Source organism: Phacochoerus africanus, chromosome 3, assembly GCF_016906955.1.
Source record: "Phacochoerus africanus isolate WHEZ1 chromosome 3, ROS_Pafr_v1, whole genome shotgun sequence".
NCBI lineage: Eukaryota > Metazoa > Chordata > Mammalia > Artiodactyla > Suidae > Phacochoerus > Phacochoerus africanus.
The window spans coordinates 114,715,989-114,730,222 of NC_062546.1; the positions used below are offsets into that span (position 1 = coordinate 114,715,989).

A 14,234-nucleotide genomic window follows, 5' to 3' on the forward strand; every position below is an offset into this window, starting at 1 on the left:
ATGAGGAATTTCAACAACAGTGACACAAGAGTTTTGCTTCTCCAAGTTAAAACAAACCAATCACAGTAAACTAGGATCTTGATTTTTAAAAAAGTCAAACAAACAAAAAAGTGAAACAACAAACACAATGATCTCACCATAAATTATGCTTTAAAACTGTTGGTTGCCTTTCTTGAACTTTTCTGAGAAAACTATGTATGCAACAGGGAAAAAAATACTGCGAAGTTTCAATTCTATCGTCATTAAGATTCTCTGCTGCCTTGTAAGAAGGTGAACTATCTGGCCAGCCCTTTGTTTCCTGGGCCAGCTAAGCAGTGGGGGAAGGGTAGAGCTGGCTGACCAGATGGGTAATACAGCTTGAGAAACACAGAGGGTGGGCCATGGGGTGTCCACTAAAACATGGACAGGGGAAAGAAGGGAAGCCAAAGGGAGGTTTTTTCCTTGATAGAATGCTATGCATGACAATATTTACCACCTCTTCCATCTTCCCAAGAAACATTCAGTGAAAGAGCCATTTCTTAAGGCGGAGTAGTGCTGAATATATCTCTGATAGCCATTAAGATTCTGAGTCATGCTTCAAAGTGGATTCAGGGTAAACACCAGCTCCAGAGGAAGAACCCAACACAGTGGTTCACAGTTAGAACTGGGGAGGGCCTTAGGACGTCTGCAAAATCCTTTAGCTTCAGGTGAGGAAACAGAAGCCTGGGGCTAACCTTGTCCCCACTGCTGCTGGAGGGGAGGGTTTGCATGAGGACTAGAGATCCTATATCCAGACTCACTGGGAAATCTTACTGCTAGCGGGATCCGAATACCTTCAACTGTTTTTCCTAAACAAACTTCTGGGATTTTCAAAATTCAGGGAGAGGTGGGGGAAGAGAGATTCTACTCTATTCTCAGAACCAGGCAACATCCTTTATCTGTTTCATGTACCTTTCCTTCCTTTTACTTCATTCTTCCCATTTTCATTTCCTTCCTTCCTGTCTTCATTCTACAAGTATTGAAAGAGTAGTGCTTCCAGGCTAGAGCTGTAAACAGTCCCTAACTGGGTTACATACCACATGCTGAAAATACAAAATATTTTCAGGAAGTGATGAATACTGTGAAAAACCCACAAATTTTAGGAGCTATTGATTGATGCAAGGAGGTGACTTTAGATATGGTTTTCTGACAGTGAAATGTGATCTTAAGGAGTGAGCAAAAGTCATCCAGACAGAGGGAATGGGGTAAGGAACTTAAAGCAGCGATGAGCCAGTACAAACAGATTGAAGGAGGAGAAAATTTAGGCTCCCTACTGGCCTGCAAGACCCTACATGATCCTCCTATAACTGCCATTGGTCCCCATTACAGGGTTTAAAGGAGGAAAACTATCATGATCTGATAAATATTTGTAAAAGATCCTTCTGGCTGCTGTGACAAACTGCAGGGAGGTAAGAATGATACTGTGTTCACATCAAATCTGAGAATTACATCTGGTACAATCACCTTTGAAGATGAGGAAACTGACTCAGGGTTTATAGACTCTGCCCAAGATATACATGGCTTATAAAGGATGGATGGGTTTTCACAACCTGATAAGCACCAACTTCAAAGCCCACTGCCCTTTTCAGGGCTACTCTGTAGCCCTATGAACACATACAATGTTTGGCTGGCATTTTCAATAAAATATTGAGATCAGTTTCCCTCCAAGGAGAAAGCCTCCTTAGACTCCACTTTCTGATTCCAATTCTTTCTAAACAGGCTTGGGATATTCTGAGTTTCAGAATCAAATGTTCTTACTGGATACAGACACATCCAAAGCAGATGATGTAACCTACTTAAAATACCTGCAACAGAATTCCTGCCTTAACTCCATCTTTTCTTGTACAGCAATGGGTAATTTGAATGGCTAATTTGAATACGTGTCAGATCATAGCCTGAGTGCATTTCACTAATGTCAATATTTTTGCTACCTAATAGTACACAGTATTATACCTGAAATCTTCCAGGCTGGCAGGGTGCTATTACAAAAGATTGCTTAATTGTAGATTACTTCTGTACGTTTAAATTTCAGCAGCATATTAAGTTGTCAGACTTAATTACTGTTATACATGTAGATTATGCCACAGATTATTTAGTTCAATACCTAGGTTTGCCAACCTGTTCTTGTGATGAGACAGGGCAGTGATTAGAGCATCACCAAAAGACCTAGAGCCTTCCATGGAAATGTCCAGGAGGCCCAATGTTCTTACTCATCCTTTGGAGGGTCCTCAGTCTTGCTGTCCCTCTATCTCCAACATCATTTGATGAACCACTTGGTGTTCCCAGTGAGGTCTTATGTGTAACTTTATCATGACCATGAAGATGTGGGAAAGCCCGCTGATCCCACAAAATGCTCAGCAGATTTGTCTGAGCAAGATTTCTCAATTTTGGTACCACCACCATTTTGTACCTGTGCACTGGAAGATATTCAGCAGCATCTCTGATCTCTACCTACTAGATGCCAATAGCAGCCCCCAACTGTGACCACCAGAACTGTCTCCAGACATTGTCAGATGACTTCTGGGAGCAAAACTGCGACTTGGTTGAGAACTACTGTCTTAGAGCAAGGAAAAGAAAATTGCCAGGAAGCTAATCCTATGCTGGTGCTCAGCAGGACATGTTTTCTCCCTCTGGCAGAATTTTGCAATCCTTAAACTGTCATTCTTGGAGGTGGGCATTCCCATTTCTACCTGTGTGGTGTGGTGACAGAGGAGTGTTAGTATTGGAATGGGAAAAATGGTGAAGAGAACCAAACAGGCTTCTCTGAAGGTAAGGACTTTCTTTTCATTTATTTCTTTTGGCTGCACCCATGGCACATGGAAATTCCTGGACCAGGGATCGCATCTGAGCTGCAGCTGTGACCTATACCACAGCTGTGGTAATGCTGGATCCTTAACCTCTGTACCACAGTGGGAACTCCATGAATTTCTATATATAAACTCCAGGTAGATTCTTATGATGCCAGAGTAAATGGTGAAGTTTCTGAGCAATGGTCCCCTGCTATTCCTATGTGCTCAGAATGTGACTTTACTGTCACTACCTTCACTAGGTGGCACAGTAGACCCTGTCTGGACCTCTAGTTCCTTGTCATACAAAGGGGTGTGATGATATCCACACAAGATCTACACAATATGTTTTTCTCTTGACTTTCTCTTGTGTCATTGAGGAAAGCACCACTCATACTTTCTGATGATTCAAATACCCTGACATTCTTTCATTTTTTCTTCCTCCTTCCCGAGCCTTTCCTCCCTCTCCATGACTTCCTTCTACCAAGCTGGTCATTTGCTCCTTTAAGGGTAACCTAGCCTGTAGCAGAGGACGTGACATATACACAATGAATATATTTTTGTTGAATGAATAAATAAGTAATAGGATGAAAATCATCTGATATAAAAGAAATCAGAATTAAAAATCATAGTTTTTTTTTCTAGCCTATATCGGATGTGAAATTAAAAAAATAATAATAGGAAGGACGAGTCACCCAATGATTACCTGGGTGGCTTATAGTGGTGCTAGCTTATCCCCAGCTTTTATTGAGCAGGCACTTTCATTTGCACATTGATAACACTGCCTTCAAAGTGAAAACTTCTCTGCCCAATTTCAGACAGTTGCAAGTATGATGCATGCACACACACACACACGCACCACAAATCTTGTGTAAATCTGAGTGACTCTAATTGCTGAGCTAAGGATTTACATGCAAGACACAATGCCATTTTTAGGTATGTTCAACAGAGATATGGCTCACACTTCCTTAGGATTTTCAATGCATTTTTGATATTCAGGAAATACTCTGCTATTAGTTCCACTTTGCAAAACCCCCTGAAACCCCTGGTGCTGATCAGTGTATGGTTGATTAGGGAAGGTGTGTGAAGTAGCTGGCTCAGTTCACTTACCAAAGATGAGAGTAGATTACTCACTTATTCTTTTGTCCCCAGACCTGCATATTTTCCTCCCTTGCAACAGTATTAGGAGTCAGAGAAAATTCTAGTGGTTTCCCAACTTGACACATGAACATTTTTATCCATAGCCATAGGCAGGAAATCCTTGTGAAGCCAGGAGCATCTGACCTCTCCAAGCTCCAGGCAAAGTGGAACAGTCGTGGTCAGCAGCCATAGGCCAGAGGATAGAGTACCTGATCTCAATAGAGAGCATCCACCTCTCCAAAGGAAATCGCTGGGTCTGGGGGTGGGGATGAGTGCAACTATGGGTTATTTTTATTTCCTGAACTGAAAATCTGTTCTAGATACAGAAAATTCTTTAGAGGTGGTACTTTCATATTAGGTTGAGGGACTGGAAGAGACTGATAGATAAGCCTTTTCCCACTTGGGGGAGAAGGAAAACCGTAGTTCTGGAGTGGGAATTTATTGGAAGCCCATTTTGGGTGGAGTGAGATGCAAGGAGTCCTCAAGAGTCCAGTTTACTGGCTCATTTGCCTCAATTCATAGGTACATGTTAGGCATCAACCAAGCGAACATAACTGTAGCAGGCACTGGGAGGAGTAGAAAGGAGGAAAAGATGAGAGCCCCATTCTGAAGAAATCCTCCCTCCCACCATCTCTCTTCAATCTGAAGCTGACGTGGCACTTTTAATTTACAGAAGTTGGAAAAGACTTGGAGAGATAATCTTCTAAAATTCATATACTGAAAGTATCTTGAACAGTGAAAAGAGAAATAGACTTCATTCTCTCAACCACAAAACTAAGAATAGTAACTTGAACATCTTTAAGAGCCTATGAGAACTGACAGTATAATCCTACCTGTTATTAACTATAATAAAATATCAATTGCCATTTTCACTGATATTTGATTAATAACAATAACAGCACTTACAATTCCATGATTTTTCTTAAGGTGGGAAAAGAGTGTGATGTGCATTCCATTCAGAAGATGGATATAATTTTTCACTTGACTGGGATTCCCGAGGACTTTACTGTCCATACTCCTACTAGATAATTCTCGGAGCCGAACAGGATTTATGAGGACTCCTGGTCCAACCTCTCCTCCTCCCCATCATTAAAGTTCTTCAAAGAGGAGTTAATTTCCTTTCCTCATCCCATCCCCCAGCCTCTTCCTGTCAAGGTGTGGTTCTTACGTGGCTCTGAGGGTGTCTGGGCAGAGCAGCTAATCTGCAGGGATCCAATGTTGAGTGTGGCCATGATGGGCTCTGTGTCCACCAAGGTCGGGCTGCTGGATGACTTCGACGGAGAGGACAAGACAGCACACATGGAACACTCCTCTATGTTGACTGCGTGGAGGTCTCCAGAATAGAGCGCAGATCCCTAATAAGAGGAAACCAGGTAGTGGGAGCACTTGTCAGACAGAGAGGCTTTAGAGCATGGCTCCCCATGGTGGCCCTTGGTGGATGAGGTAAGTTTTTGAGCCAAGTTTCTCCAGCCCCCCACTGACATGGCTTTAAAACTCAGTGACCTGCTGGCGTTGTCATTCAGGAATACCTGAGTGTGACTAAATTTTGCAGACCCTTTTTGTGAGCAGGTCTGGATGAGTCAAAGGAGAGTTTCAGGGGGGGCTTGATGACTCAAGTGGGAGAAAAGAGTCAGAGGAAGGATGACAGTGGTGAGGAACAAATTCTGAGAGAGAAGTTCTACCTCTAAACCAAATTTGCATCCTCACAACTTTGCTTGTAGGTGACCTCACTGGTACCCTGGATGAATTAGCCAAGTGGCAGCTGCTTCTTTCCTTTGGTGAAGACACAGGGACAGATCTGGTCACATCTTCAGGTAGCTTAGAATCTAACACTAGTACCTCCTAACACTAGCTGGATCTAGAGACTTAAGGTCATTTTCTTCTCTTCCTTTCCAAGGGCTAAAGTAAAGGGGTGGTGCAGGGAAGTTTATGGTGGCTTAAATAAAATAAAATAAAATAAAATATTCTTGAAACAACCATTTTTGAAAAATATTCCTTACATATGGCCAGCATTATTTCATAAGAAGTCAAATGCTTTGATGAATTTTACATGGCACATATATATATTTGACTAATTATAATATTATGTATTATAAATATATATATAATTGCATGTTATGTGTGATTTTATGTACTATAAATAATATTATGAATTATAAATATATGCATATTTATTTAGATACATATATATGTGGAGATATATATATGTACACACACGTATATAATAAATCCAGGGAAGTGACGGCACATAATGGGATACAAACCTATGACGGTTCTGAGTAAATACAATTCAACCACAGTGCCATATGCATAATTGTTCCATTTCTCAGAAATGTCAAACTAATCATTCTTTTTCATACACCTATGAACAATTACATGGCATGACATGTCCCAGAAAAGATGAGTGTTCAGAAAATGATGAGAAAGTTAGAGCACAAAGGCTAGCAGGCCTTAGCTTAGGTTGAGCTGTTACATCAGAACCAGATTCAGAAATGCCGAGAAACTCTTATTTACAGAAAGATCACAAAGGAGTTCCTGTCGTGGCTCAGTGGTTAACGAATCCGACTAGGAACCATGAGGTTGCGGGTTCGGTCCCTGCCCTTGCTCAGTGGGTTAACGATCCGGTGTTGCCGTGAGCTGTGGTGTAGGTTGCAGACGCGGCTCGGATCCTGCGTTGCTATGGCTCTGGCGTAGGCCGGTGGCTACAGCTCCGATTCGACCCCTAGCCTGGGAACCTCCATATGCCGCGGGAGCACCCAAGAAATGGCAAAAAGACAAAAAAAAAAAAAAAAAGAAAGAAATGCAGAGAAACTCTTATTTACAGAAAGATCACAAAGGAGTTCCTGTCGTGGCTCAGTGGTTAATAAACCCAACTATATCCATGAGGACACGGTTTCGATCCCTGGCCTTGCTCAGTGAGTTCAGGATCCGGTGTTGCCGTGAGCTGTGGTATGGGTCACATACATGGCTCAGATCATGCATTGCTGTGGCTGTGGTGTAGGCCGCTGGCTACAGCTCTGATACAACCCCTAGCCTGGGAACCTCCATATGCCATTGGTGAAGCACTAAAAGACAAAATAAAAAACAAAAAAAACACAAGACTTGGTTATAAACAGAAAACATGAAACATGCCTGGATTGAAATCCTAGTCCTGCTACTTATCTGCTCTATAAACTTGGAAAGGTTACTCCCGCTCTCTGTGCCCAAAGTTCAACATCTTTAAAATTTCATCATGGGGTTACTGGAAGGTTAAATGAGTTAATATACATAAAATACTTAGAACAGTTTCTGGTACCAGGAAGTACTGTATAACTGCACGCAATTAGTATTAGTATCAATCTAGTATCATCATGAATCCTAGTACTGTTAGGATTACTATCACTATAAACATCCACTCCCCTTATGTAACACTTACAGGCAGAAAGTATATCTGGGGGAAATTCCGGAGGAATCGCCATTCTCTCTGCAGGTAATCCAGAGACCCAACAAACACAATGTCCTTCAGCTCCTTGCGGGTGTAGTTGCTAGCTCTCAGTGGCATTACAAAATTCCGAAGCCCCATCAGGGTCGAATGGGCATCTCCAAAGACACATGCCACGATGTGGTTCCGAAACTCATGTTTTGACTTGTCAGTTCGTTTCTAAACGTAAGCAGGCCAGAGTCTGGTCATTTTTAGAAACAAGATGAGAGTCCCTTAAAGATGGCTCCTTCCCACATCCCACCTCTTCTAGGTGCACTCCCAGGAGCACTCTCTTAAGGATCATGGACTTTTGCAAGTTACTCATAAAAAGAAATGAGTAAACTTTTTTCAGTTTTCTATCAGCCTCGAGTGCCTCAGTTAAAGTCCAGATCTGCATACTTCCTCAAGCACTGAACCAATCAGGGAAAATAGTCCTCATTTTCATTACATGTTTTTAGCCTCATATGTGCTATAGTTCCACTCCATGAAAAAACTAAAACATCCTAAATTCCATTAATTAAACTTATGTCTTCTGGTAAGTCCTGGAAATTACACCAAGGTGTACAACATGTTGAAGTTTTTAGCAGATCTTCACACAAATGAAAATATACATTGGTTTGAACCATATGCAATTACCTTTTTTTCTGGGACAAAGATGGTTGCATATTGGTAATTTCATATGGTTCTACCTACTACACTGGATGGATTCAACAGACTCCAGAGTTGAGGAAATTCACCATGAAAAGTGCACAAGATAAATTAGAAGGTTACAAAAATTCCATTTGCGGAGTTCCCATCATGGCTCAGTGGCTAAAGAATCCAACTAGGAACCATGAGGTTGTGGGTTCGGTCCCTGCCCTTGTTCAGTGGGTTAACGATCCGGCGTTGCCGTGAGCTGTGGTGTAGGTTGCAGACATGGCTTAGATCCTGCGTTGCTGTGGCTCTGGCGTAGGCCGGCGGCTGATTCAGCCCCTAGCCTGGGAACCTCCATATGCCGCGGGAGCAGCCCAAGAAATGGCAAAAAGACAAAAAAAGAAAAAAGAAAAAAAAAGAAAGGAAAAAAATTCCATTTCATCCAAAGTATTTGAAAATGTCCCCATATTCTTATGCATGTGGCCAATTTTTAACATTCCTCTACTTATAAGTTGAAAGCAAAATAATATATGTGACAGATACTTAGATTAAGTTTTCCCCACATTCGTAGAGACTTTTAAGAACACTAAATGTAACTTTTAGAGAGGTATGATAGTCCTATAGGAAACAGTGTAGGCCTCTGTCTGGTTGCTTTCAAACACTGGTCTTCCTTCATGGTGCTGAGATGGGTAAAATGAGTGCTTATTTTGCATTCTGGTGGGTGTTAGTATGTGACAATGAACAAATTAGTTAACCTCTTTGACCCTCAATTTCTTTAAGTCTAAATGATTTAAAAATAAATAAAAGTTAATTCTGTTGTGGAAATGAATAATATACTGAAAGATTAGGGACTGACTCCATAACTGTTGTTCCATAACTATTAATCAAGTCTGAATCTCATTGAATTCCCTGTTTTTCAGAAGTGGACTCTTGGAAGCTGGTAGAGAACTTGATAAATGTATTTTACAAGTACTTCCTGTGGGGAGTGTGTTGTGTGTTCCTGAGCATACTGAAGAGAGAGTATTTCAAAGGATCTTTGGCTGGGTTAAGTGGGTGGGTTAAGTGACAAGCTTCTATGACACAGGGGCTGTTGAAATCTAACAGGATAACTAAGTCACATCTGACATCTCCACAATTTGAGTTTGCCAAATTACAATAGACTGGAAAATGCCCTCTTGCCAAAGGGAATGGCCCTGGGAGGGGGACGAAGCTACTTGTCTGAAGAGCCTTCCTAGGCAGTGATGTGAATCTTAACTAAATCTATTAAATAATTGTCTCTGGCTAATCCAATTAGTTTTAACTTGAATAATGAAGCCTTGAACAGTATTTAATGTAACAGGCCTGAAGTTCAGAAATTGCTCTTCTGAGTCGAACTAAACAATTGGGAACAAGATACATGGCAGAGTGCATTAATGGGCACAGCCAGAGAGGCAATTTCTCTAAAGAACTGTGGCACAAAACTGTCTCCCAATTGAGAAGGATGGTAATTCTCAGAGGAGGGGAGGATGCACTCTTTGTTCGAAGGATCAGATTGACAAGTTCTGTTTGACTTTTCTGCAAACTGCACCAAGTTTAACGATGGCTCAAATTTTGCAATCTGGACATTTCTCCTTTATAATCACAGTTTCAAAAGCCATAGAATTTCTTAAACTAGAAGCCCTTCTATACTTACCAGGAGGCTCCATTGGGGCATTCATCCTAGCCACCTGCCTGCATGCTTAATAAATAGGGTAAAAGATAGTGTCTGTTATTTCCATCTCTTGGAAGCTTCCATCTGCAACCAACTTCCCAACCTTTCTAATGATTTTCCTCCCACTGAAAACATGTTTGGTTTCCTGCTCGACGGATGTTTATTTTGTTTAGTTTAGAATAAGACATAATTGCTAAAATGGTGAGTTTCAGCCACCCTAATAGCTTTCCACTTGATATGACAGCTCTTGACAATTTTGTGCTTCTGATCAAGTGATTGATCATGCCTTTTACAAAAACTGGAACATACTCTGTCAGGATACTGGCGCTGAGCCAGAAGGATTGTGTATATGAGTGAGTGTGGTGCTCATGCATGTGTGTGTGTGCACACGCGCACACACGTTTAACAGAAAAAGTGAACTAAACTACTTTTGGAAAGCAAGAAAAATACATAATTATCAATTAACCATAGCTCAAAAAATTACACAAGGTTTTTATAGCATACAGTTAAATTTCCCAACTACTGCTTGCAAGGTCAACACTGAGATTATAATTGAGTTTCCAACTGTAGAACACGAGAAGAGATGGGGTTCCAGAAAGTGGATGTCAGAGCCTGGATTAGGGTACAATGCTTTTACACCTTAGCTGCTGACATTGCAATGAGCTGAGCTGGCTGGTCTCCAGGAGGGAACAGAGACAAGCACAGAATTCTCTCTGTAAGGATCACTCACACTGCAGAGGGTGAGAGGAGTGACCTTTTAGGAGATACATTCTTGGCTAGTGTGTTGAGTGTATGTAAAGCGAGCTTCAAGAAAAAATACTATAGAAAATCCAAACTTTTTAAAAACAACAAATTAAGGAAATGTATATTTATTTCTAAAAAAAGGCAAGACTGCAGAAGCATAGTGTGCTTCTCTAGTGCATTTAAATGAATTAGATTTACTAGCAAAACAGCCAAGTTTCAGAAAAACATTATTCTGAATAACTGACTCAGCTAAACTATTAAAGGGGGGAAAACCAGAGTGGAAGAATCTGACTAGCTGCTTTAAATCACAGCCTATTACCTACTTGGTCCTTGACAAATGCCACACCTATTACCTACTTGGTCCTTGTCAAATGCCACATCTAGGCAAAAGGCTGTACCATTCACATGGCCGGTGAGAGGTGTGTTTTTCCTTCAAAACTCACAATTTACAAAGAGAAAGGGCAGGTATGCTTACGACTAGTGGAAGGATGTAATCTACCCTAAGAGGAGCTTTATTTTACTTGAGATTTGGTACTAGATCACCTACCAGAATCATTTTGTCCAATGGGGTGGCTCTGCACCAGTGAAACATGCCAGTGTTATCAAGGTGGTCAGACTCTTGTTCCATTTCATACTGAAAAGCCCTAAATATGAAGAATTGGAGAGTTAGCCTGGGAACTCAGGGCCCTGGTAGAAAAAAAGCATGACGTCAAACTCATTAGAGCCTCAAGTGACAAGGGAAATGACCTTGGGTCTGTGAGACTTTGGAATAGAGACTCACATCTAAGGGACACCAAGGGCTGAATGTCTTTATAGCTGAAGACGTACTAAAGGCTTTGGGCAGAAGCCAGTAAGAATTGTGTGCATGTGTGTTTCACAGACACACCAGTCTTAGATTAGATGTGCCTTGAAGGTAGTTATTTCTGCTCTTAATTTTGCTACTGACTGAGAGGTGTTTCGTGCACCTGTATACAGAATTTAAAAGGCTGTGAGATCAAATCATGAGTAGTCATCTTTCTCCTTAGCCTATTTTCCTTTCCACTTCTTCCCATATCTTTCCTTATGGGTCCCTGTTGAAAACAGCCTCACTTATTAAACACTTTGGGCATTCTTAAAAGCTTCTGCTGCTGGCCTGCATTTGACTAAAATTTGCTCAAACCTTGGTCTAAGTCTTGCAATGCCCTTTGTGTGATCCTCCGCATTGCAGACAGACACAATGCCTAACATGTCAAATATACGATCACCAAAAGGTTGGAGGCATTTTTGGAAAATCCACCTAGATTTCAAAGAATACATATTTGCTTGTGAGAAAAGAATGGAAACTTTGTAGAACTGCAGAAAGTTTAAGGTTAGAAAGGATCAGTTCCAGTCAAGAGCATCTAGGTATAGGCTGCAAAAATAACCTCAAAATCGCAAGGGCTTAACCCAATACATGTTATTTCTCACCCACACTATGTATTTTACTTTGGTGAACAGCTGTCTCTGCTCCACTAAGCCACTCAGAGTCTTAGAGGGACAGAGGCTCTACCACCTGAAGAGCACACCCCTGGAACATGCCCTCCTCGGTCATTAAGGCAAGAGAAGAGAAAGAGCCTTGAGAGACAAGCCCAGGATTTTAACTGCCTTGGCCCAAAGCAACACAGTGAGCCACATTGCTCACATTCATTGGCCAGGAAGGATCACATGGCTTCTGCTGATTTTATGGTGCTGAGGAACATGCAAAGCATCTGAAATACCTAGTGAGCATTTCCGTCTCTTTCAGAGACTTTAAAGAACACTCCTTAGTTTATGGATAAACATCAAAGAGTAACAGACTATAGAGCTGACACTTGACAATAATGCTAAGGTTGAGACTACTGGTGCTCACACTTTCTAATTTTCCTTTCCTGCCTTAGTAGATGGGTGGTTTGGTGGGGTCATGTGATTATTTCTGACCAATGAAATGTGAGAAGTGGTGGCTGAAGTTGGGAGGAGTCCCCATGTGACTCTTCAGGCTCCCTCCTAACCTACTGCAGAGATGACCAGCCAGAGTGCATGAGTGACTATGTGGAGCCAAGTCCCTTGCCTCCCTGGCCAGTGCTGGACATGTAACATGAACAAGAAATATATCCTTGTCGTGCTAAGCCACTGAGATTTCATGGTTGCTACCACAGCATTACTCCACCTTCTCCTAACACAAATACCTTTTCCAAAATACGTGTTCCCTGGGATATTTGCAACTGGAGATGTCCTCAAGAAATGTTTCCTACAGGCAAATAAGTTTTAAGAAACATATACCCTCTTTGAAATTTACCCCACACCTTAGCATATGAAAAGTTTTGAAAGGTCTTGCAAAAGAGATATCCTTTAAAATTTGTATAATCCAGTGTTTCACATACTTGTTTGAGAACAAAACTTCTACTATTTACTTAGGTACTTACTTATTTAAAAACACCTGCTACCACACCTTGAAACACCTTCTCTGTTGTATTATACTATGTCATACTATAGGTAACCAGGAGCTTATGACAGCATTCTCCTGTGAGATTTCACAGTACATCCTGGGAGTAATATGACCTACTGCCCTTTGTGCTGAAGGGTTGGGGGTTTTCCCTGTGAATTAATGGAGCTTGTTATTCAACTCCTGGTCCAAACACTCTGACTCCAACATAACAGGCAATTTTGTTCTCTTTAACCAGGTTAGTTTCTAAACTGCTATCTTAAGTCACAATTTTTCAGACAAAGGAATTTTAAACTTAGATTGACAGGTTAGACCTAAAGTTATAGAATAGAGAGTGGACTCAGGCAGAGAAGCTGGGGTGGGAGGACTGAGGTGCTGGAGAAAGGTTTGGAAAAGGAGAGAGGCTAACTGCTAATGGCATCAGCCAACACCTAGGTGCAGTCCTTTATTTTCCTCTCCATTTAAGACCTATCAACAGACTTAGTGGTTTCTAGTCATTGACCTATCCAGAAGATGTCATGTAAGCCTCAAGGTTCAGCCTGACTGAAATGGGTTACTTGTTCAAATTAACATGGCTTTTGGTGGTTTAAATATGCCTAAGTCCTGAGCCCCAACCCAGACTCCTAAGAGCCATCCAGGCTCTAATAAGGGTGATGGCTAGACAGGACCATGGGGACGGCTTCACGCCAAGCTTGTTAAGGAGCATATGCCAGAGACCTGAGTCTGGTTTTAATTTTTATCAGGCTTTGGAGAACTGGCCATATTACTCATTCACAAGACCTTTTTTCTCCATGCATAGTTTCCTAGACACCGTCCCTCAGATACTAACATCATGTACCCAAGTTACCTTCAGGAGGTGGCTTCCTGCTCTCTGCCCTCAGCACCTAAGTCTATGCAACAACTGCCTCTGCTCTTTGTCTGCTCACTTTCATCTGGTCTTTTGCCACTTTCTCTAATTCTCCCTCTCCCCACCCCACCACTCATAGAGTCCTTGGTCTGGAAATTAAAGCCCTTTTGGCAAATGGAAGAGGATCCTTTCCCAAGCACATCTTAACTGGACTCGGAGTAGCAAATAAATCACTATATACTTTTCTATCTTTATAAAAGCATGATCTATGTACACAAGCTGTCATAGACAACATTTTTCTCCATTCCAATGCCATGGAATACAGATATGCCTTAGAGGAAACACCTGTTGGAGACCTGCATGAAAGAAAAGGCTAGAGGAGACCCACTTCATCATAAAGGCATCCATCTGGTATCCTTGCCAAAGCAAAACCTGATGCAATTTCATTCACCAGTCCTTAACTAAAGCACCCTTCT

The 14,234-nt window shown here is 41.5% G+C and overlaps 1 protein-coding gene across 1 annotated transcript in view; it reads right to left on the reverse strand.

Annotated features, from left to right (window-relative positions):
* KCNU1 (potassium calcium-activated channel subfamily U member 1) overlaps window positions 1-14,234 on the reverse strand; it is a 127,899-nt gene that overhangs the window by 16,998 nt on the left and 96,667 nt on the right. Inside the window, 3 exon segments of the mRNA XM_047770421.1 lie at window positions 5,113-5,299; window positions 7,360-7,584; window positions 11,019-11,115. Coding sequence (XP_047626377.1) covers window positions 5,113-5,299; window positions 7,360-7,584; window positions 11,019-11,115 — 509 coding nt within the window.